The following is a 21,083-nucleotide window of genomic DNA, read 5'->3' as shown; positions in this document are numbered from 1 at the left end:
AAACCAAATCATAATAAGCAAGATGGCGGCAAATCCAAGGGAGCGAACCGAGAAAGCACGCGAACCGGTGTCAAAAGTCGGATCGGAACCGCTGCTCGTTATTTCAACTTAGCGAAACGAAGCTTTTTCTTTTCTTTTTTTTTGTTGAAAACCCGGAAAACCGGAATTTCCGGCTTCAAATTTTTTCAAAAACCGGAAATCCGGCAAAAGCCGGAAGACTAACACCCATGGTGTAATGATGTGTTGATTTTAAGTGATTGTGCACCCCCCCCCCCCCCCCAACCCTAAAAACAAAACAAAAACAAACAAACATACAGGAGCGAACGTCACACAATGGCTAAAAAGTATCCAATACTTTGAATTTGACATATAATGTGGTTAGAAATGGCTACAAATGTATAAATCAAAGTCTCGCTACAAATGTATATATCAAAGTATAGATCCTCGCTCCTAATTGGTTAGAATCAAACGATTGTTTACGTCACGTTTTCTGAGGCTGGCTCGCTCAGCGTGTGTCATACACACACGGAAAGCACAGCCCGCGAAAGGCCAAGCGCAGCCGGTTCTGTACATAATATATGCGATATGTAGGGGTTCTGCAAGGGTTAAGGGTATTTCTGTTTGCTCAAAGATGGGTCGATTTGGGCGTGTTTATGATCATAATTGATAACTATAATTAATTATTTCACCCACTTACAATCACCTTTGATTAAAAAAAACGATACCAAACGATAGATAAATGTTTGAAGACTTCATTGCACACCAAATCTCAATATCACCCAGGTTGACCCCCTGCACTGTTATTCGTGTGTAGCTCACTGTGCGGGTTGCGAGTTAAGACTGATTCCAAGAAAAGGGTCACAAATAGGAAAAAGCGACACCAGTCCAGATGCAGTGCATGTTTCAACAACAATATGGAACAAACGCTACCCTGAAAAAGCACCATGCAAAATCTTAATCACAATAAAATACTGAATAACAATATATCCCAAGGTGACCTTAAAGCACTGAAATTGTGAGAGAAAAAATTCAGCAGATGACAATTTGTGTTTAAAGCTGATTTCTTCACTTTTGGTCAACAGGAATGCTAGAAACTGTGCATAAAGACATATCTCAAATCTCAAGGTAAATGTGTAGCATTTAAGCAGATGCCATTTTGGATTTCAAGCTGATTTCTTCATTTTGGTCAACACAAATGCTAGAAATGGAGAATCTGCTAACTTGACTGGTTCCTTTTCTTCATCCTGTCCTTTGCCCGTCTTCCCTTGAGCCTTGTCCTTTGCAACATCACGCATACCCTGAAAGGCAAGCATCCAATAAATGTGAAAAACAGTGAACGTTAGCTCACATCCATATCAATTACAGCAAACACATATTGCATAGCATCGGATCTCTCAGTCTCACCTGTGTGAAAATTATTCCTTCCAGAACATGTCAGATAAAACCGTTCATTAACTGCTTTATCTAAGACTGAGTCAACAAGTCAAATCTATGCTAAACTTCATGGTTGTTCAAGTCTCTACTAAACCACATGAATCGACTTTTGATGTGAGCAAAATGTACTGTTTTTAGATCATACAACACGCATACAAATAAATTCACAGACACACACATATACATACACACTTCCTCTCTTCTTCTCTCTCAACCTGTCTGGCCTGGGCCCCATATTACATGTACCTTGAGTACTTTCTCACTCTCTTGACCGTCTCGTCTCCTGCGTAATCGTAATTTCCTGGCCACAGGGTCACTCTTAGTGGCTGCAAACACACAATACAGGCATCTTGATGAGTACAACACTTTGAAAAACAAGAAGGGCAAAGCCCATACGACTCACATGCTTGACCTTGACCTTTACATGACCTTGACCTTCAGAGTCAAGGTCAAATAACTAAACCTAGCAATGACATCATACACTAAGAACTGCTTTACACATTTTTCCTACCAAAATACATGTGACCTTGACCCAAGGTCATCCAAGGTCATGCAACACAAAGCTGTTAATTCAAGACATAGGAAGTACAATGGTGCTTATTGGCTCTTTCTACCATGAGATATGGTCACTTTTGGTGGTTCACTACCTTATTTTGGTCACATTTCATAAGGGTCAAAGTGACCTTGACCTTGATCATATGTGACCAAATGTGTCTCATGATGAAAGCATAACATGTGCCCCACATAATTTTTAGGTTTGAAACAGTTATCTTCCATAGTTCAGGGTCAAGGTCACTTCAAAATATGTATACAATCCAACTTTGAAGAGCTCCTGTGACCTTGACCTTGAAGCAAGGTAAACCAAACTGGTATCAAAAGATGGGGCTTACTTTGCCCTATATATCATATATAGGTGAGGTATTCAATCTCAAAAACTTCAGAGAAAATGGGAAAAATGTGAAAAATAGCTGTTTTTTAGACAACATTTATGGCCCCTGCGACCTTGACCTTGAAGCAAGGTCAAGATGCTATGTATGTTTTTTGGGGCCTTGTCATCATACACCATCTTGCCAAATTTGGTACTGATAGACTGAATAGTGTCCAAGAAATATCCAACGTTAAAGTTTTCCGGACGGCCGGACGGACGGACGACTCGGGTGAGTACATAGACTCACTTTTGCTTCGCATGTGAGTCAAAAACGTAAGCACAGAGGGATAGATTTTATTTAAGAAAAAAGGTACCAGAAGGTAGTATGCTGTGCAGTTCCTGGTTTGTTTTATTTTGTGTCGGCCCAGTATTTTGTTTGATAGCTAACATCACTTTCCTTGCAATAACGTAATAGTGTTACCTTTCAGAAATGGATATCATAATGCTCCAAATGAACTCATGCAATGGAGTCTTACTTTTAAAAACTGCTTCTCTAACACATCTTCACCTTTTTTGGTCATATCTGTTGTACTTCTAGATTCTTAGTGGACTTATGTTTTAAACTCAAACCAGCCCCACAAAATCTTAGTTTTGATTTTCAACTGCTCGTGTTTTTTTTAATAAGTTGACCAAATGGCTTGCTTTTGTACAAAAATGAAAACTACAAATTCATCCTTTCAGTTGACAAGAAAATCAAGAAACATCAGGGCTCAAATATGCTGATATATATGTTACGTATAGGCTCTAAGGGTTAACATTTTTTGTTAAAATCAAAGCCCAGGACTGACGTGGTGTGTTTCCAGTGGATGGTACAGGAGCGGCTCCAGCCAACTGAAGCTGTGTGTTGAGAGAAAAGTCGATGTTGTAGTACTCGTTGCCTTTCTGCAGCTCCGTTGGCTTCGGGGGCATCACAAGGTCAGGGTTTTCACGCACATCCACAGTCTGGGAAAAGCCAAAAGAGCGCTAATGTTGCAGCTGTTAGTATTGCACACCGTGAAAATCAAACAGTAAAACTTGACACTTTCTTTCACTTCTTTTGTAACATAGACCAAAAGATACCGCATGGAAAAGGTTTGATAACACAGTGGATCTCCCCTTACAAGACCCCTCAATTATTTTTTTTCTTTCTTCTTCTGCGTTCGTGGGCTGAAACTCCCTTGTACACTCGTGTTTTTTGCACGAGTGGAATTTTACGTGTATGACCGTTTTTTACCCCGCCATTTAGGCAGCCATACGCCGTTTTCGGGGGAAGCATGCTGGGTATTTTCGTGTTTCTATATTCCACCGAACTCTGACATGGATTACAGGATCTTTTTCGTGCGCACTTGGTCTTGTGCTTGCGTGTACACACGGGGGGTGTTCGAATACCGAGGAGAGTCTGCACACAAAGTTGACTCTGAGAAATAAATCTCTCGCCGAACGTGGGGATGAACTCTCGCTGACAGCGGCCAACTGGATACAAATCCAGCGCGCTACCGACTGAACTACATCCCCGCCCACCCCTCAATTTAAGACTTTCCTTTGAAGGTCTTATAAACGGGGTTCCACTGTACCACAAGTCAAAATGAAAAGTGCACAGACTACAAATAAAAAAAAATTAAAAAATAAAAATAAAAGGAAAAGTCTACTCCTCCTTTTCTCTGCTCCCAAAAATCCTTCATCTTAATCAGACCGTAATAAATATCCCAGTATCACGTGTAACTCAGGAATATTCAGTACAATTTAATTTCCGCTTCAATCATACCTCCAGACTTGGCAGCAGGTGCAGAATGTCAGGCAGCGTAATCAGACGATTGTTGTTCAGAATCAGTTTTTTCAGTTTCCCACACCTTAAAAAGATTACAGGACACATTGCTTCAAACAAAAATTCACTTTGAGTTTGAGGAAAAAATTACTGGAGTAAAAACAATTAGAATGAAATTGACCCCCCAAAATATAGATAAATTAAAATAACGGAAAGAATACAACTGATTCCAATTTTCACACACATAAACATTTTGAAGCAGTGCCTATCATGCACTGTAATTATCTTACACTATTCCCTGCAAACATCCTTCTTTAATAGTATGAACCCCATCCAATAACTTCATCTTTATCCTCAACATGATATCATGCAAAGCAGCACCTCCTCTTCTAAATATTTGATTAAACCACAATGTCAGCGTGTTCAACAAATTCTGCTATGAACCCCATTGCCTAACCAAATTCTCATCCACAACACCACAACATTACATCAAGCAAAGCAGCAAACAGGTCCCTTTTTCCCCTGCATAATTCCTTTTGAAGATGTAAATCATGCATCATAAGTTGCACATTTCAGCGTTTTGAAAAGAAATCTGATAAAGTCTCTTTAGCCCTGTGTAAAGTTTAACATAACACTAAGTGAATTTCAAATACTGAGTGTATTTCAAATGTTTGCTCTTCTTTCAGTAAGCGATGTCACTTCCATGAGGCCAATTCAGGAGTATGCCCAAATTCTGCTGCAATTTAACAGCGTTTCACTTCAGAAGATATCCCATTGCCATACCTACAGAGTCCTTCTGGAATCATCTCCAGGTTATTTTTGGCGGCGCTGAAGATCTCCAGGTTGTGAAGCTTGCCAATGTTGGCGGGGATGCCCTCAAAGTCTAGCAGGTTCACGTTCAGGTACAGCTTGCGCAGTGACGTCAACTTGTGAATGGATGTCTGGTTAACGACAGATGAAACAGGAACATTATCAGCTGCTTCAGCGGTAACAACATAAAGCACTTAAATCCACAAACTATAACTTGCAGGGATGCCATTTAGCATTAAAAGTCAGCAAAGAAACTTCTGCCAAATTACCGAAATGTTGCCATCATCACGGCATATCTGCCAAACTTTTTTTTCACGGCGGAGGAAAGGTGACGCCTAAGATTCCCTTAGACTTCAAACTTCAAATTGCCCAAACTTTGATGGCCTTTTTGGCAGATTTGCCAAAGAATATTGCTGGGCTTGGATGAACTAAGCGTCAAGCAGCAACAAAAAGGGATTCCTATTACTGTTAAGCAGTTAAGACAGTCAACCTGAGTAACTTACCGGCAGTGCTTTCAATTTGTTTCTGGAGAGATTCAGTGTTTCCAGTTTCACCCAGACATCTGAAACATACATGTCATCATATGGTCACAATCACTAACTGTATTAACAAAATCTGAAGACTCTCCTCTACAAAATCAAAGCAAAATAAGCTGAAAAATAAGCACACTCGTTTCTGCTAGTCCGGTAATCACGTACAGATGACTCCAAGGGTGCTAGGGCTACATTATGTCCAATTTACCAAACCTCAAGCTGAAAATCCTAAGAGCCCTAAAGCTGAACATACATTGCTAACAGTTTTAAAACATAGAGTTTTGCCTAAGATTCAAACTTGAAATCAAAATTTGAACATTTTTACCAACAGGAAATCAGGTATAAACGGGAAAATGAGCCCCCCACCCCCCGTGATTTTCTCAACAGATGCTTACCAATCATGAGGGATAGCTCTGTGATTTCATTATCACTGAGATTCAGACGTTTGAGAGAACTCAGCTTGTACAGGGCTTCTGGTACCCTCTGAAGGGCATTGTCCGAAAGGTCCACATCTGTCAACATCAATAGCAAATACAAATAAGACAATGCATACAAGGTAGACAAAACAAAAACAAAACACAAAAAACAGACCACTGTGGTTATATCAAGTATATCAGAGCAAAACTGACGAACAAAGTCATTAGAAAATGTCAGATCCCCTGTTGGTTTTCTTTGTGCATAACTTGCACTTTAAAATGCTGACATCCATTCTCTACCATAACTTAAGTACGCCCCAGATACTGTACGATAACTATGAGTATGATAAACACGGTAGGAATGTGAGCATTCTTCAAGGAAATCTTTCATACATGTTATACTATGTATAACATAACAAATTACAGAAAGACACAAAGGAAAGCCCACAATCTAAAAGATTGAGGTTGCTACTTATGCACAGTAAATCAAGCTATTAAAAACAACCAAGAAAGAACCACAAACAGCAATCCCTCAACATCACCATTATAATAAGTATAACCAGAACTATCAGCATTATCACTATTAAAGTACATGTGTATTATCGAATAATCTTCATCAACTCACCTTGGAGGTTAATCAGAGTGTCAAGACTTGTGGGGAAGTTGGTAAGAGTACGCTGAGTGTTTCGCATGTGCAGCGTCTGTAGAGCTGTCAACACAGGTAATTGCCTGAAAAAAGAAAATCTTATTAAGCACATTCACAGAAAAAGCAACCCCTAAATAACATTAGCCAAACCTTGAAATACCCTGCACATCGTACAGATGTGCAAAGAGAGTTTGTAACTGAATCCAGCGCAGCAAACAACAAAATGACCCAGAACTAAAACTTATGGCTCCCTTGTATTGGTTACCATGAACAATGATTTCCTCGTAACCAACAAATTATGAGGAAACACAGTGGCAATGTTCAACACAAATGACCGGAAATACGTCTGAACCAGGCTTAGTGTTATCTATTCCATACACCCATTGATTGATCAGTTTTACCAGGTATCAAGATTACCAGTTCAGGTAAACAAATTTCTTGTCAACAAAGAAAAATTTGAAGAGAAATGAGTGAAAGGAAACTAGAAACCGACCTCAGCTGTGCGTGAATGAGAGGGTTGTTGTCTAGTATCAACGTCTCAAGACTGGTCAGTCGTCTCATCTGGGGTGGTAACATTTCTGCACAACAAAAAATAACAACTTTGAGCAAAGAGTCTAAATTCAAAGTAAAACTAGTGATAGAATGACAAACAAATTACAACAGCAAATATCACTGATAATGATTACTGAGAAAGAAAAGAAATCTACCCAGACCTGGGAACCCCTGTTTTGCACTTGGAGTATTCTCAAACAAACTTGGTGTATTTTCAGAATAATGAGCGTACTCCACACAGCTTTTGAACATCCATGATTTAAACATGCTTCACACGCACCAGTATCACCGTTAAATAAGTTTACCAATACATTTAAAACAATTACTTCTTTTAATGTTTTCGGACAAAAACCGTAATCATGTGTACTGGATCGGCTTCGGGATGCGCTTGTGAAGGAAAGTGGTCTGGGTGTTTTTCTCGCCGTATTTTTTTTTCCACTGACCGTACTGATCGTATTCTACTTCTAGACAATCATGCGTACAAAATACGGCGAAATCGTATGGGTTCCCAGGTCTGTCTACCCAAACTGTACGTTATCACTCACCCAGGTTGTTATTGCTGAAGTCTACATAGACCACCTCAGTCAGGTTGATAAACAGCTGGTTGGGAATCATCTCAATTCTGTGGGTCAAAAACAACAAAAGAAATGCTTAATAAAAGACAGTCAAAGCAATCTGAGTCAAGGCAATGTCTATTTCATCTACAGAAGAATAACACTTTCGACTGTATAAAGTAATGCAACTGAGTGGAATTCAACTGTCTTTTTTCACTCACTGGCACTGCAGTGATTCACTGACTTGGTAGTTGCTATATTTGTTCTATCTTAGGCACTCCACAATTAACATTAACAGAGACACAGCTTACAGAGTAATCCAAGAAACAAATGCTGACATTTATTAGATCAAACAAACTCGGACTGACCAAAACTAAAATGAAACAAACATTCATAGTGTACTGTTGGGCACCTTGTAAGGTTATCATTATGTACTAGTATTTCTTTATTAAAAGAGGCAACTCACTCATTGTGACTAAGGTTTAGTACCAGCACAGACTTGGCGTTTTCCAGTTCTGGTGGAACTTCTCTCAGGTTGTTGTGACTCAGATCCTGCGATTCAAGAAGCTGACATTATTAAAGTGTATATATATCTTCATATGTGTGTTTGCATGTGTTTGTGTCTATATCCATATATGTCTGTCTGTGTATCTAGAGTACAGCCACTTGGATCAGCACAGAATTCACCAGATCTTTTAAAGGCATATGTACGCGCTCCCGTGTTTACAAAGTGTAGTTTGCCCACAATCGATGTCAAATGCATCATAAGGCCATATAATGACGATATGTCGCAATGCGCGGACCATATACATGCATTACAGCTTGTTCTAGCCTCTGAAAAAGGGAGGATGTCAACAAAGACGCGGAGTTATTTCCCTTGCGTCAACGTTCCCTCTGTTGGCAAATCTATAAATAGGACGATCTAGATCAAAATAAAAATTCAAATATCTCAACATTTAAGGGGTCCTAGACCACAATATTTTGCAGGGAACTTAATTTAGCATGTCTCCAGCTGTTGGTAAAGCAATTAGCGTGTATATTCATCGAGTTAATATGCCTTTAAGTAAAACCCCAAATTTTACAGAATTTTTGACAGCAGAGGCAGCTCTGTATTTCAATGCTGAGCTGGAACAAGATTTAACCCTTTTATCAAGGTTGAACTGGTAGCATTGAAATCTTGATAGTAACAGAGAGCACCATCAATTTCATACCATGTCTTGTGAAAATTGTTCAGCATCCTCCCTCAGGGCCACAGAATGTAAGGCTTCTTTTTAAGCCTACTGTCTATATGATACTTACCGAGACAGTACTATTCTTGCACATTATCTATTATAGGCCGAAAAAATTGGACAAAACGCTGAGTGGGTACAATTATCTCCCATAACCATGCGCCACCGTGGATCCCAAGCACTGTCCGAGTGCTTCCCCCTTACAGGATGTAGGTGGCGCGTCCTCTTTCTTTATGAGCTGCAGACCCTCAAAAAGCCCATAACATATCAAGAGGGGAGGCGGGAGGGAAACTCTAATAGTACTGTCTCGGTAAGTATCATATAGACAGTAGGCTTAAAAAGAAGCCTTACAGTCAATATAACACTTACCTCGACAGTACTATTCTTGCACAGAATACCAGAGTGGTGTGAGGGTGATATGTAGAGTATTAAACTCCTTAATCAAAATCACTTAAATCCAAGGATTAAGATACCCAGGCAATTTTCGAACAGTACTACCGTAAAAGAAAATATACCCAAGAAACATACCTTAGACTGACGTGACCATGCTGGCAACCACTGCTGTGTGGTGAACTCAATGTCAAAGTCCAGGCCACTCAAAGCTTGAATACCACTGAGTCTACGGCAAGTGGCTAAAGCGATGAGGAACAATTAGTCTTAAAAATCAGCAACTTGATACTGATGCCTGCCAGGGGTTCAAACTCATTGCTACGCAGGAGTTTGAGGACCAGAAAGACATCCCCCTTGGGAAATGAAACCCGAGGTTTACATTGCTAATACCCGAAAGGACATTAGCGATGAGGGAGGACCTGATCAAGTGTTCAGATCTGCGACCAGTAGCGGCCGCAATCGTGGAAGCGATGGCAGATCTGTATCCAAGAAGAGTCTTAGAAGAAAGACTCTTCTTTTGATACACTTCCACCAGGAAGTTGGCCAAGTCCTGTGTTGAGGGATAAAGCGGCTTTATCCCCTTGGACAAGGCGAAGGTGGCCCAAGCTCTCCAGCGTAAGTCGTAGAGCTGATTAGTTGATCGCCTCTTAGCGTTCAAGGAAAACTCTACTGAACTCTTGTGCAATCCTAGTGCAAGCAGTTTGGAGCGCACAAGAGCCATGCGGTCAAGCACAGACTCTCTGGACGTGGATGAGGGAGGCATGATCGAGGCTGGAGCAGACCTCCCCCGTCCAGATCCAGAGGTAGAGGGTCTACGTGGGTGAGACCGCGAAGATCTGGAAACCACGGAGCTGTTGGCCAGTAAGGCGCGACCAAAATCAGTCTTGGTCGTTCCTGCAGATATTTTGCCAGCACCCTCGGAATCAGAGATGTCGGGGGATAGGCGTAAGCATCGAGGAGCCTCCACAAGAGAGTGAATGCGTCCAAGTGGAACGCATTCATGTCTCGAAAGGGGCTGACGTACCTGGGAAGCCGAGCGCTGAATCGAGTTGCGAACCGATCGATCAGAGGACGGTCCCACCTTGCCCACAGACGCTGTAGAACGTTGTGAGCGATGGTCCATTCTGTGGAGAGAACCTGATCGCCCCGACTGAGAATGTCGGCCAGGGCGTTCATTTTCCCCGGAACGAACTGGACTGACATCCGGACCTGATTGGTCTGGCACCAGAGCAGAATCTCCTCCGCCAACAGGGAGAGGGACCGAGAATTGGTGCCCCCCTGGTGGCGAAGGTAAGCTAAGCATGTGGTGTTGTTGTCCCCGTTGAAAATCAGAGGGGCCAAGGACAGGCTGAATGGGAGGGCCCGAAACTCGAACACTGTGCCCTCCCAAACGAACCGGAGCAGATGTCGGTACCCCGGGGCCACCAGGATGTGGAAGTAAGCATCCTGGAGGTCCCAGACATGGCCCAAACGTTTGGCCGGATGACCAACCGGACCGACGAAGGGGTTTCCATCTTGAACTTGCACCTGTGAAGGTACAAGTTCAAGGTGGAGAGGTCCAACACCGGCCTGAACCGGCCGTCCTTTTTGGGGACGGTGAACAGGCGGGAGCAGAACCCCCGAGAAGGCTGAGAAAGGGGGTAGACCGCCTTCTTCTCGACCAACGAGTTCACCTCGTCCTGAAGAGCCTGCCATCTGGCAGGGTCTCGAGGAGGGGGGAACGTCCAGGGTAGAGCGGACAATGGAGGTTGTGACGACAGCGGTAGAGAAAACCCCGACCACACCACCCTCAAGAAAAACTGGTTGGAGACCAGTCTGCCCCACATGCCGCGGGCCCGAAAAAGGGAACCGACGGACGAAAGAGGGGCAACTTGAGGGGGCGTCACCGTAGGGCCGGGACTCACTGAAAATTCTGCTGGCGGGCAGGCGCAGGCTTGCGACCACCCCCCCTGGTGGTGGTGCTTCCCCTTACCTGTCTGAGCACCCTTTGTCTTGCTTGGGAACGCAACAGGCGCCTAAGAGGAGGAAGAAGGAGGCAGTGAAACTGGCTTCTTCTTCTTCTTCTGAGGCTGGGAGCTGGAGGTGACTGTAGCACTTCTCTTACTCCCCGCCGCCGTCGCCGAAGCAGCGAGGCCAACCATCAGAGAATCAGTGTTCCTCTGGCGTGTGGACTCCACCACAGAACGAACAGTGTCCGGATGAAAGAGGGAAGAAGGCTGAGGAAACGTGTTCCTCAGACTCTTCCTCATATCCGGAGGCACTATAGAAGTAGGCAGAAAATGATCACGGAACAGGGCCAATAAAGTGGACCCGTGTTCCAATGGCCAATTCTGCCGCAGACGTCACGCACGATCGCACGGCATGCAGAGCCCGATCCACTCGAACCGTGTCAAGGACCCGAGTGGAATCGGACTCTGCGCGATCGGGAGGGTCCAACAGTGTGGACAGCGTGCTCATCCATGTCAAGGCCTGTGATTGGGCCTCGACTGTGGAAGAAACGGTGGCCTCAAGATTGTGGAACGAAGCAGAGCTCAGTTCCACCTTCTTGACCGAAGGCACCTCCCCAACGAACACATCACCGTCAGCCCCACCCTAAACACTCGAAGTCTGGAAAGGGAGAGTTCGAGAGTCAAAGGGAAAAGGGAGGGACGAAACAGATTGGACACGAGGAAACAGTGGAGGTGCGCCTCCCAAAGGAAAGCATGGCACTGAACCCGCGTCCTCCCGAGGAACATAGGTCGCGTTTGCACGTGAATCTGTACTCCTCAGGCGATGTGCTGCCGCTTCCACCGTGGCACTAAGACTAGGGTGGAACGCGAATTGCCGGCGGACGGATCGTTCATAAAACGAGCCGCCGGCAGACGCGGCGTGAGCCTCCCACGCCCGGGCCGAAGCGGACTCAAAGGACGAGAGGGCGTCTCAGGGAAGGACGTCCTGAAACTGTTCAAACGTCCTTCTAGCTGTGCGAGGACGAGCCTCCTGCCTCTCGTCCTCAGACCCCGGGTCCAGGTCCTGTGTGTCAACACTAGACGACAGACGCTTAAGAGAGGCATCCGTGACGTCAAGACGCCGCGTGATGTCTGTCATGTACTGTTGGAAAGTACGAAGCATAGCTTCGGAAGTTCCATCAGAAACCGGCAAGGGTAGAGGATCAGTGTTAACCTCAGGGCGACCCTGATCCTCCTCCCTATCGTCCTCCGACTCACTCTCCTCTTCACTTCCCGACAACTCCTCAAAAGCAGGAGTGTAGGGAGCTTGAGGGGGAAGAGCCGAAAGCGATGAAGCAGGCTGTGAAGAAACGCCCACAGAAGCAAGAGTCCGCGAAGACCCCTGCCCCAAAGACGAAACGTCTCCAGCAGCCGAAGGGGGAGAAAAACAACAACCCTGCGACTGTTGAGTCAGCCCAGCCAACGAACCCCCGCCATTTATAGACTGAACAGGAACCCATCGGGTCTGATCAGAAAAGAAATGGTCCGGTCCGGTCGGGGGTGCCGATCCGGTCCGGTAGGGTGGTCCGGTGTTCCGGTCCGGTGCCGGACCATCCGGAGGTCCCGTTCGGCACCGAACCATCGTACCCACAGAAGTGTTCGGGTGGTTAGGTCCGGACGTGGACATACCGTACCATCCGGACCCGTGGTCCGGTATGGTCCGGTTCGGTGCCAGACCATCCAGACCAACAGAGGTGGTCGGGTGGTCCGGCACCGGGCCATCCGGACCCGTAGGTCCGGACCCGTAGGTCCGGACCCGTAGGTCCGGTACCATCCGGAGGTCCTGTTCGACATCGAACCATCCGTACGCACAGAAGTGTTCGGGTGGCTCGGTCCGGGCGTGGACGTACCGTACCATCCGGACCCGTAGGTCCGGTTCGGTGCCAGACCATCCGGACCAACAGAGGTGGTCGGGTGGTCCGGACCGGTCCGGTAGGGTGGTCCGGTGTTCCGGTCCGGTGTTCCGGTCCGGTCCCGTACCATCCAGAGGTCCCGTTCGGCACCGAACCATCCGTACCCACAGAAGTGTTCGGGTGGTTCGGTCCGGACGTGGACACACCGCACCATCCGGACCCGTAAGTCCGGTGGTCCGGTGCCAGACCATCCGGACTAACAGAGGTGGTCGGGTGGTCCGGTCCGGACCGGACCACCGGTCCAGTACCGGACCATCCGGACCCGTAGGTCCGGTCCGGTCCCGCACCATCCGGAGGTCCCGTTCGGCACCGAACCACCCGTACCCACAGAAGTGTTCGGGTGGCTCGGTCCGGACGTGGACATACCGTACCATCCGGACCCGTAGGTCCGGTTCGGTGCCAGACCATCCGGACCAACAGAGGTGGTCGGGTGGTCCGGACCGATCCGATAGGGTGGTCCGGTGTTCCGGTCCTGTGGTCCGGTCCCGTACCATCCGGAGGTCCCGTACGGCACCGAACCATCCGTACCCACAGAAGTGTTCGGGTGGTTCGGTCCGGACGTGGACCTACCGTACCATCCGGACCCGTAGGTCCGGTGGTCCGGTATGGTCCGGTTCGGTGACAGACCATCCGGACCAACAGAGGTGGTCGGGTGGTCCGGTTCGGACCGGACCACTGGTCCGATACCGGACCATCCGAACCCGTAGGTTCGGTCCGGTCCCGTAGCATCCGGAGGTCCCGTTCGGTACCGAACCATCCGTACCCACAGAAGTGTTCGGGTGGCTCGGTCGGACGTGGACATACCGTACCATCCGGACCCGTAGGTCCGGCATGGTCCGGTTCGGTGCCAGACCACCCGGACCAACAGAGGTGGTCGAGTGGTCCGGCCCCGACCGGACCACTGGTCCGGTACCGTACCATCCGGACCCGTATGTCCGGTGGTCCGGTGTGTTCCGGTTCGGTGCCAGACCACCCAGACCAACAGAGGTGGTCGGGTGGTCCGGTCCCGACCGAACCACTGGTCCCGTACCGTACCATCCGGACCCGTAGGTCCGGGGGTCCGGCAAGGGCCAGAGGTACTGTCCCGCACCGGACCCTAAGGTCCGGTACGGTCCCGTACCATGGGTCCCGTCCGGACCAAACCCGGAGGTCAAGTCCAGTCGGGACCCGTGGGTCCGGTTCGATCCCGACCCGTAAGCCTGGAACGTTCCGGACCCTTGGTCCGGACCATCCGTCACCCGAACACCAGACGCTAAGGAATGGCGTGGGGTCAAGACGGTCCGGTCGGAGGTGTCGGTCTGAGCAACAGAAACAATGTTCCCGTCGCCCTGACCATTCGACAGAAGTACCACGTTCTGTCGAACACCTCCACGTCCAGTAACTAGTCGGCCGGAGCGTCTTAACAAGAGGGACAGCCACCAGTCACACGGACGTCAGAGGGAACCGTAGTAGCAGTGGTCGTAGGCACGAAGCCTGAAACCCCTGCCCCCACAGGACCGCCCTGAACGGGGTCAATTCGCATCCCAACCCCAGCGGGGAGGGAATTCAGAGACCCCGTCATCTCCTCCGATCTCCCCCCCCCAGGAGGCCGAAACTACTGTCGAAACAGCAGCAGACGACCCAGCGAGGGAGTTCAGAGGAGGACCCGTGTCCCTCCTGGCTTCCACAGCGGTGGAAACCGAGGAGGGCACAGGAGAGGCACCGGAAAAAGGAAGATTTTAATGCCAACTGCACCCGGTGTTCCCAGGCGGTCACCCATCCAAGTACTAACCGGGCCCGACGTTGCTTAACTTCGGTGGTCGGACGAGAACCGGTGTTTACAACGTGGTATGGCCGTTGGCTGTCAAAACCTGAGTCTCTCCAGTAGCCCCTAGATCGGATTCACCAACCCCCAAAGAGGGTTGGGAATCGACCTGCCCCCGGATTCGAGCCAGGGAGGAGAAGGAAACCTTCCCCCCAGGCTTGAAACCGGGAGGAGCTGAAGCCTGAGACTGAGGGCCGGACAACGGCGTCGAAGGGGGGGAAGCCTGTTCCACTGAAGGAGAAGGAGAAAGAAGCTTTTTCTTTCTCCTCGACCTTCCCCGAACCTTCGACGGCGCAGCCCCGCCCGAAGTCCCAGGCTCAAGCCCAGCCTGTTTGAGCAAGCTCGCATTGAGCTTGCTCAAACAGGCTTTCTCCGCCCTCCCTCGCCGCAAACGCAAAGCGTTTGGGGAGGGAGAGTCGGAGCGCCGAAAGATCCCCTTCTCCGTGCGTAAAACATGACGCTGGGCGCCCGGAGAAGGGTTGCCCCCGGCAGACTCTGGTTCCGTAGAACCAGAGCCCAAAACAGGACGAGACATCCTACCTCGCCCTGTACGTACCCTTAAAGACCGAGAATTAACAAAATTCAAAGAAAATTTAGGTCAATACTCAAGTGAATGCGGCGAAACGAGAAGCAGACGACCGGTCACCACGAAGTAGGACGGGAGGCACGCCGAGTCCGCCACACAAAAACGGAGGCACAAGTTGAAGGAAACACAACGTAGCCTCAAGCCAGAAGTGGAATAACACACAATAATCCAACAGGTGATAGTCCACACAGAAAAGAAGCCTCTTAGTCCAAAATAATCCGGGAGCGTAGCAGAAACACAGCCGGTCTGACACGCGCGAAAAAAGAAAGAGGACGCGCCACCTACATCCTGTAAGGGGGAAGCACTCGGACAGTGCTTGGGATCCACGGTGGCGCATGGTTATGGGAGATAATTGTACCCACTCAGCGTTTTGTCCAATTTTTTCGGCCTATAATAGATAATGTGCAAGAATAGTACTGTCGAGGTAAGTGTTATATTGACTGTCTGATGACAAAACTTTACATTTCTAACTCTTGCCAAGTCAAACAAGCCAGATAAATAAACAACACCCACCACAATGGAAAGATCCTGAAGACCAAACAGCTTCTTGGGAACACCAGCATCAGTCAGCTTGTTGTAGCGACAGTTCACCATGTGCAGGGACGGAAGGTTGGCAAGTTCATTCCCAAGGCTCTGCAGCTGGTTGCGCACCAAAGTCAGGTCCTCCTGATGAGATCAAAAAAGAGAGAAATGTTAAAGGTCCTCCTGACTAGTTAAAAAAAAAAGAACAAAATGTTACATGTCCTCCTGATGAGGTCAAAAAGAGCAAAATGCTATTTTTACTTAAGAACTATTCATCCCAAGCTAGTCGTGAGTGTTCACATTAACCAGAAATCTCTGTTAGGCCAAAAAAAAATAGGTCTGTTTACGGTAACATAGGCCAAAAAAATAGGGTCGGTAGGTCGGGATTTTATTTTATTTTTTTTTTCTCCAAAAAAACATATTTTTACGTTATTTTGCCAAAAAAACAAATTTTCTTTTTTTTTCCCAAATGCCAAAAAAAAGTCTAGGGTCGCGCGAAAAAACTAGGGGCAGGTTTCATGGTATTAGGCCATTTTGATAGTCTCAGATTTGCTTAGTCTTTTAAATCCATATCTGTGAGAATCTGCTGTATTTGTTGTATTAACATGCAAACTAGTTGTTGTTTAAATACTTTTTTGAAAATAAAAGTTGAAATTTTTGATAATGTGTTTATTTATGTGCGTGTGAATGGTGGCGATCGTCAAAATACGGACGGATGAATTTACTTTTGCCACAGCATCACTAAACAAAGAACTAAATTCCAACACATACATGCACAAGTATCAATGCTGTGGTGGTTGAGAGTGCCAGAACACATTGAAATGATTGTTTTTCAACAACAATCGATATCCATAACACAAATTCTAACTTATACTAGCTCCGCAAAAAAAATGTATGGGGATTCGGATCTGTCCGTCCGCATAGCGATATCAAGAGCATCGAAACTAATTGTGATTTCACAGGACAAAAACACAAGTTTACCTAATTTTGTATACTGTAAATACAAGTTTGTGCACCCTTGAAGTGAGTTATAATGTTGCCGAGGTCAATTTGCCCTTGATCGACGCACGGTGACCCGAGTTTCAAAGTTGCGATCCAGTCCGTCTAAACAATGTAGCGATCGCCACTTTTTTCTTTTCATTCAAAAACTAACCGTTTGGGGAGGAAGTGACCTCACGTTGTTTTACGTTGACGCTCGCGCTCGACAGAAAAAGACCGCAACAGTTTTTCAGTTAAAAAAATCGCAAAGTAATTACATTTTCTGAGGTTTTCTAGTGTCCGTCTAGTAACAATCGCCACTCTAGCGATCGCCACTGAGTGTTGAAGTCACATTTAACTCCATTTTCGACTGTTTTAAGAAACTATTTTGACGCTCAATCGTCACGTTTCAGTGTCGAAACACGTACTGTGCATTTGCAATCAGCCGGTGTGTCCAAACTGAAATGCGAGTGATGCCTCGATTTGTGGCGATCGCTCACGTGGTTGACGGACAGAAATACCTTCTTAGGGGGTAGGGGAACAGTTACTCCTCCATACAATAATGGTGTTTACAAATGATTGCAAACTTGTCTCTTTATAAACTGTTCAGACATGTCTTCTCTTCAATAATTTTCAGTTTTCTCGGTTTGTTAATCAGGAGCACCCTGCAGATAATTTTTCATCTGTGACAATGCTCGAAATGTTGACGTAATTCCAATGCCCATATCCTTCTCTTGTTACCTCATCTAGCCAAAACCATTGAAGATAGAAAGACATTTATTGAACAAACTAGATGCACAACACCAGTCTTAACACGTTTTATTCTTACATGTATATGAAAATATTGATGGCCATGGAATGGTTTGAAAAAAAACACGGTTTTTTCCTTCAAAACGGTCTAGGTCTGCCGGAAGTCGTATTTTTTGAAACCATTCATTTGAGGATCAATATTTTGATATACATACAAGAACAAAACTTGTTAAGAATGATGTGTTGCATATTTTTTGTTCAATAAATGTCTTTCTATCTTCAACGGTTTTGGCTATATGAGCTATATGCATGCATAGGATGACCGTATTGCTTTTTAGCGTTTTCAGGGTATGCCGCTTTGCGCCTGGTTTTTAGATATATATAAATAAGGACCAGGACTATAAAAAAAATTACTGTTTTTAGTTGTAACAAACTCACTTTGTTGGAAAAACATGTCCTTTGAATTGTGTGCCAACATTTATTTTGTAGAATTTGAGTGTGTAAATAGTAAATTGCTGAACACAATACTGTGAAACCTGCCTAGGGTCGGTCGGGTTACCGTAAACAGACCTATTTTTTTTTTTTGGCCTTATGATTTTTACTGCAGCCTTTAGTCTTTACACTGTCCCTAGCTTGCAGTTGAAGGGGAATATAATGAGACGCCAGAAGTGATGGTTAATGTTATTTTTAACATTTTAGTACACTCCTGCTGTTTAATAAATTAATTACTGTACACAATCACTGTTTTAAAACTCATACTTACAAGTTTGTTAAGTTTTCCAAGTGCTGCAGGAAGCTTCTCAAGACCTGTGCTGCTGAGACGTAGCCACCTGAGTCCTGTCATGTCCTGCATCTGAGCAGGAAAGCTGCCCTGTAGGACAATAGGGGAACATTTTAATTGTCACAATATGATTTCTCTTTTAGTTTTCACTTGTTTAATTAATATAGATTAATTACATTTTAATTAGCAAGCAACCTGCATTTTTTCCATTGGTAAAGGAATATCCTATTTCTAATCAGTATTTTACTTTTTATTGACCATTGTTGTTTAATGTTTTTCACACATTTACTGTGAAAATAAATGGGCATTTTAAAAGTTGTTTCAACTGTACAAAAGTCAGGAGATGAGAGTACATGTATGCAAGGGCCTCATTGCCTATCCGAATCCTATGGATACATTTTGTCTTAGTCCTATTTTTGGTCTTCAGGTTTACAAAGTACATTTGTAATACTGAGGATTGATATTGACACAGTGTCTGGAGGTGGGCGAGAATCGTTTTGCTCTTCATAAAACAGTTGCTTACGTAGTGCGCAAGAAAACTTTGTGGTACCGGCAATCGAATAAAAACATTGACTTTTTAACTAAATTTACCAGCCACTAGCCTACTCCACAACATGGGGTCCGACCACAGGCTAGTCTTTCTGTGATAGTAGTACTAGTAGTCCAGTGGCAGTGGACGATACCTTCCGCCTGTGGTCCGACAACATGTATTGACTGTTCTCTTGTAATATTTAGTGAAACTCATTTGTAACAGAGAATCTGATCTGTTTAAATACGCCCCAGATACTATACAGTAACTATGACTCCTACGATAAACACAGAGGAATGCGAGCGTAGAAGTTCAGTAGTAGAACTTCAAGGAAGTCTGAGCTGACATGAGAATGTCAAAAGACTAAGTTGGAACCTCGCCATCCGTAAGCATCTAGTCCTGCGATCTTTCAATAATGAGCATTAAGGTACGGATCAATCCACAGAGGGAACCTGGAACTTCGTAACGAGCTACCACAATGCCCAAACAGCTGAAGTTTACAACCTTGAAGTCATTCCCAGTGAGGTCTATCCCTCTCACGAAAGGTAACACTCCGGTCGACGCCATCTTGGCGAAGGTCTCGTTTGATTGAAGAGTTGTCTGCCCCAAAACTAGACTCTTCTGCGCAATAAAAAGCAGAAAGAAGCACTTTCGGTTTCGACCGCATAAATTGCAAAATGATATGAAGTCGGTGTATCCAGGTTTCCCAATTGCTTCGTTTCTGGCCGATTTATGTGGAGCACGTGATGCGCACAAAAAATATTGGCGGTCTAGATCGAGTGTTGTCTGCGCAATGATCGCGGCGGCTTTCCGTTGACACACACACACACCGTGACACACTGACCAACTCAGTCAGTGCAGTACACCGTGGCACACACAATGCCGGGCACAGGGCGGCGCACGGCGCACGCACACCGACTGACTCACACACGCACACTCACACACATACACACACAAAGAAAAAGAAGAACTTGACTTTAATGTACATTGAATTCTTACCAGCTTACCGTACAGGCGGTATAGGTTTGAGCCTGCGTTTCACTACATGTAGTTGTGATCAGCCAGTCCTTTCATTTTTTTTTTATGGCATGTTGTTTATGCATGGTAAACATTTTATTTGTTTGTTCAGTTGATAGTTTGTTTGGTCAAGTTGCTGTGTTTGTTGTTGCACATTTGCCTAATGACATATCACCTGGAGGCTGGATTCTTCTTCTTCTTCTTGGCGTTCGCAGAGGTTACACAATCAGTCCAGCACTGGTGATAAATGTTGTCGTTTTCTCCAACTCCTGTCGACTGCCGTATAGTTTGGTCTGCAAGGGAGTTGGTGACGGCCACACTTCTTTTCGTTCCTCATCTAGTAAGGGACATCGCTGTAAGATGTGTTCCGCTGTTTGGTCCTCTTGACCGCAGGCACAGGTTGGTGATGGCGCCAGCTTGAACTTTCGGTTCATGTGAGCATTGAGCCTGTTGTGGCCAGTACGCAGCCTGATGAGGTTGACTTGCTGCTCTCTGGACATTGTGTGGTAGTCATCTCTGTTTGTCCTTGGCCTCATCAATGCCTTGATGATTGTCTTCTGCTCACTAAAGCTGACACTGTTTTCAGGTTGGTCTTCCACGGCTCCTTCTTTTGCCAGCTCATCTGCCCTTTCATTTCCTGGTATCCCACAGTGTGCTGGTATCCACTGGAGGACAACTCTTCTGGTTTGTCTGACCATCTGTAATGCTTTGGCCAGCTGTGGGAGTTTGTCGTTCTCTAGGGCCTGAAGGACTGAAAGGGCGTCCGAGAGGAAGACAACTTGGTAGCAAGGGTCTGCGGAGTCCTGAACGAAGGAGGCGGCCTGCATGAGAGCTTCTGCTTCTGCTTTATAGTTTGTGCAGTGTTTGCCAGTGGCAACGCCGGATGTAGCTGTATGTCCCCCAGGGAACTGGATGAGAATGCCTGCACCTCCATTGAGCACGGCGTTAGTTGCTGATCCATCGGTGTATACATGGATCC

At 45.9% G+C, this 21,083-nt stretch overlaps 1 protein-coding gene and 1 non-coding gene across 2 annotated transcripts in view; both read right to left on the bottom strand.

Moving 5' to 3' along the window:
- The window catches only part of LOC138958500 (protein flightless-1 homolog), a 45,984-nt gene extending 26,280 nt beyond the window's left edge, over positions 1-19,704 (bottom strand). Inside the window, exons 1-14 of the mRNA XM_070329673.1 lie at positions 19,592-19,704; positions 18,541-18,648; positions 16,041-16,193; positions 8,084-8,169; positions 7,609-7,685; positions 7,005-7,089; positions 6,491-6,594; positions 5,845-5,961; positions 5,420-5,478; positions 4,890-5,047; positions 4,107-4,191; positions 3,151-3,304; positions 1,681-1,760; positions 1,222-1,298 (exon numbers count right to left, since the gene is read on the bottom strand). Coding sequence (XP_070185774.1) covers positions 1,222-1,298; positions 1,681-1,760; positions 3,151-3,304; positions 4,107-4,191; positions 4,890-5,047; positions 5,420-5,478; positions 5,845-5,961; positions 6,491-6,594; positions 7,005-7,089; positions 7,609-7,685; positions 8,084-8,169; positions 16,041-16,193; positions 18,541-18,648; positions 19,592-19,654 — 1,406 coding nt within the window. The 5' untranslated portion in view covers positions 19,655-19,704. The remainder of the gene's footprint in view (positions 1-1,221; positions 1,299-1,680; positions 1,761-3,150; positions 3,305-4,106; positions 4,192-4,889; positions 5,048-5,419; positions 5,479-5,844; positions 5,962-6,490; positions 6,595-7,004; positions 7,090-7,608; positions 7,686-8,083; positions 8,170-16,040; positions 16,194-18,540; positions 18,649-19,591) is intronic.
- LOC138960579 (5S ribosomal RNA) lies at positions 14,860-14,978 on the bottom strand. Its single transcript, XR_011454053.1, has one exon. It is a non-coding gene; the product is annotated as a 5S ribosomal RNA (ribosomal RNA).
- Positions 19,705-21,083: the final 1,379 nt, after the last annotated feature.

The sequence above is a fragment of the Littorina saxatilis genome, linkage group LG2 (assembly GCF_037325665.1).
Source record: "Littorina saxatilis isolate snail1 linkage group LG2, US_GU_Lsax_2.0, whole genome shotgun sequence".
Lineage (NCBI taxonomy): Eukaryota > Metazoa > Mollusca > Gastropoda > Littorinimorpha > Littorinidae > Littorina > Littorina saxatilis.
This window is presented reverse-complemented; position numbering and strand designations above follow the sequence as displayed.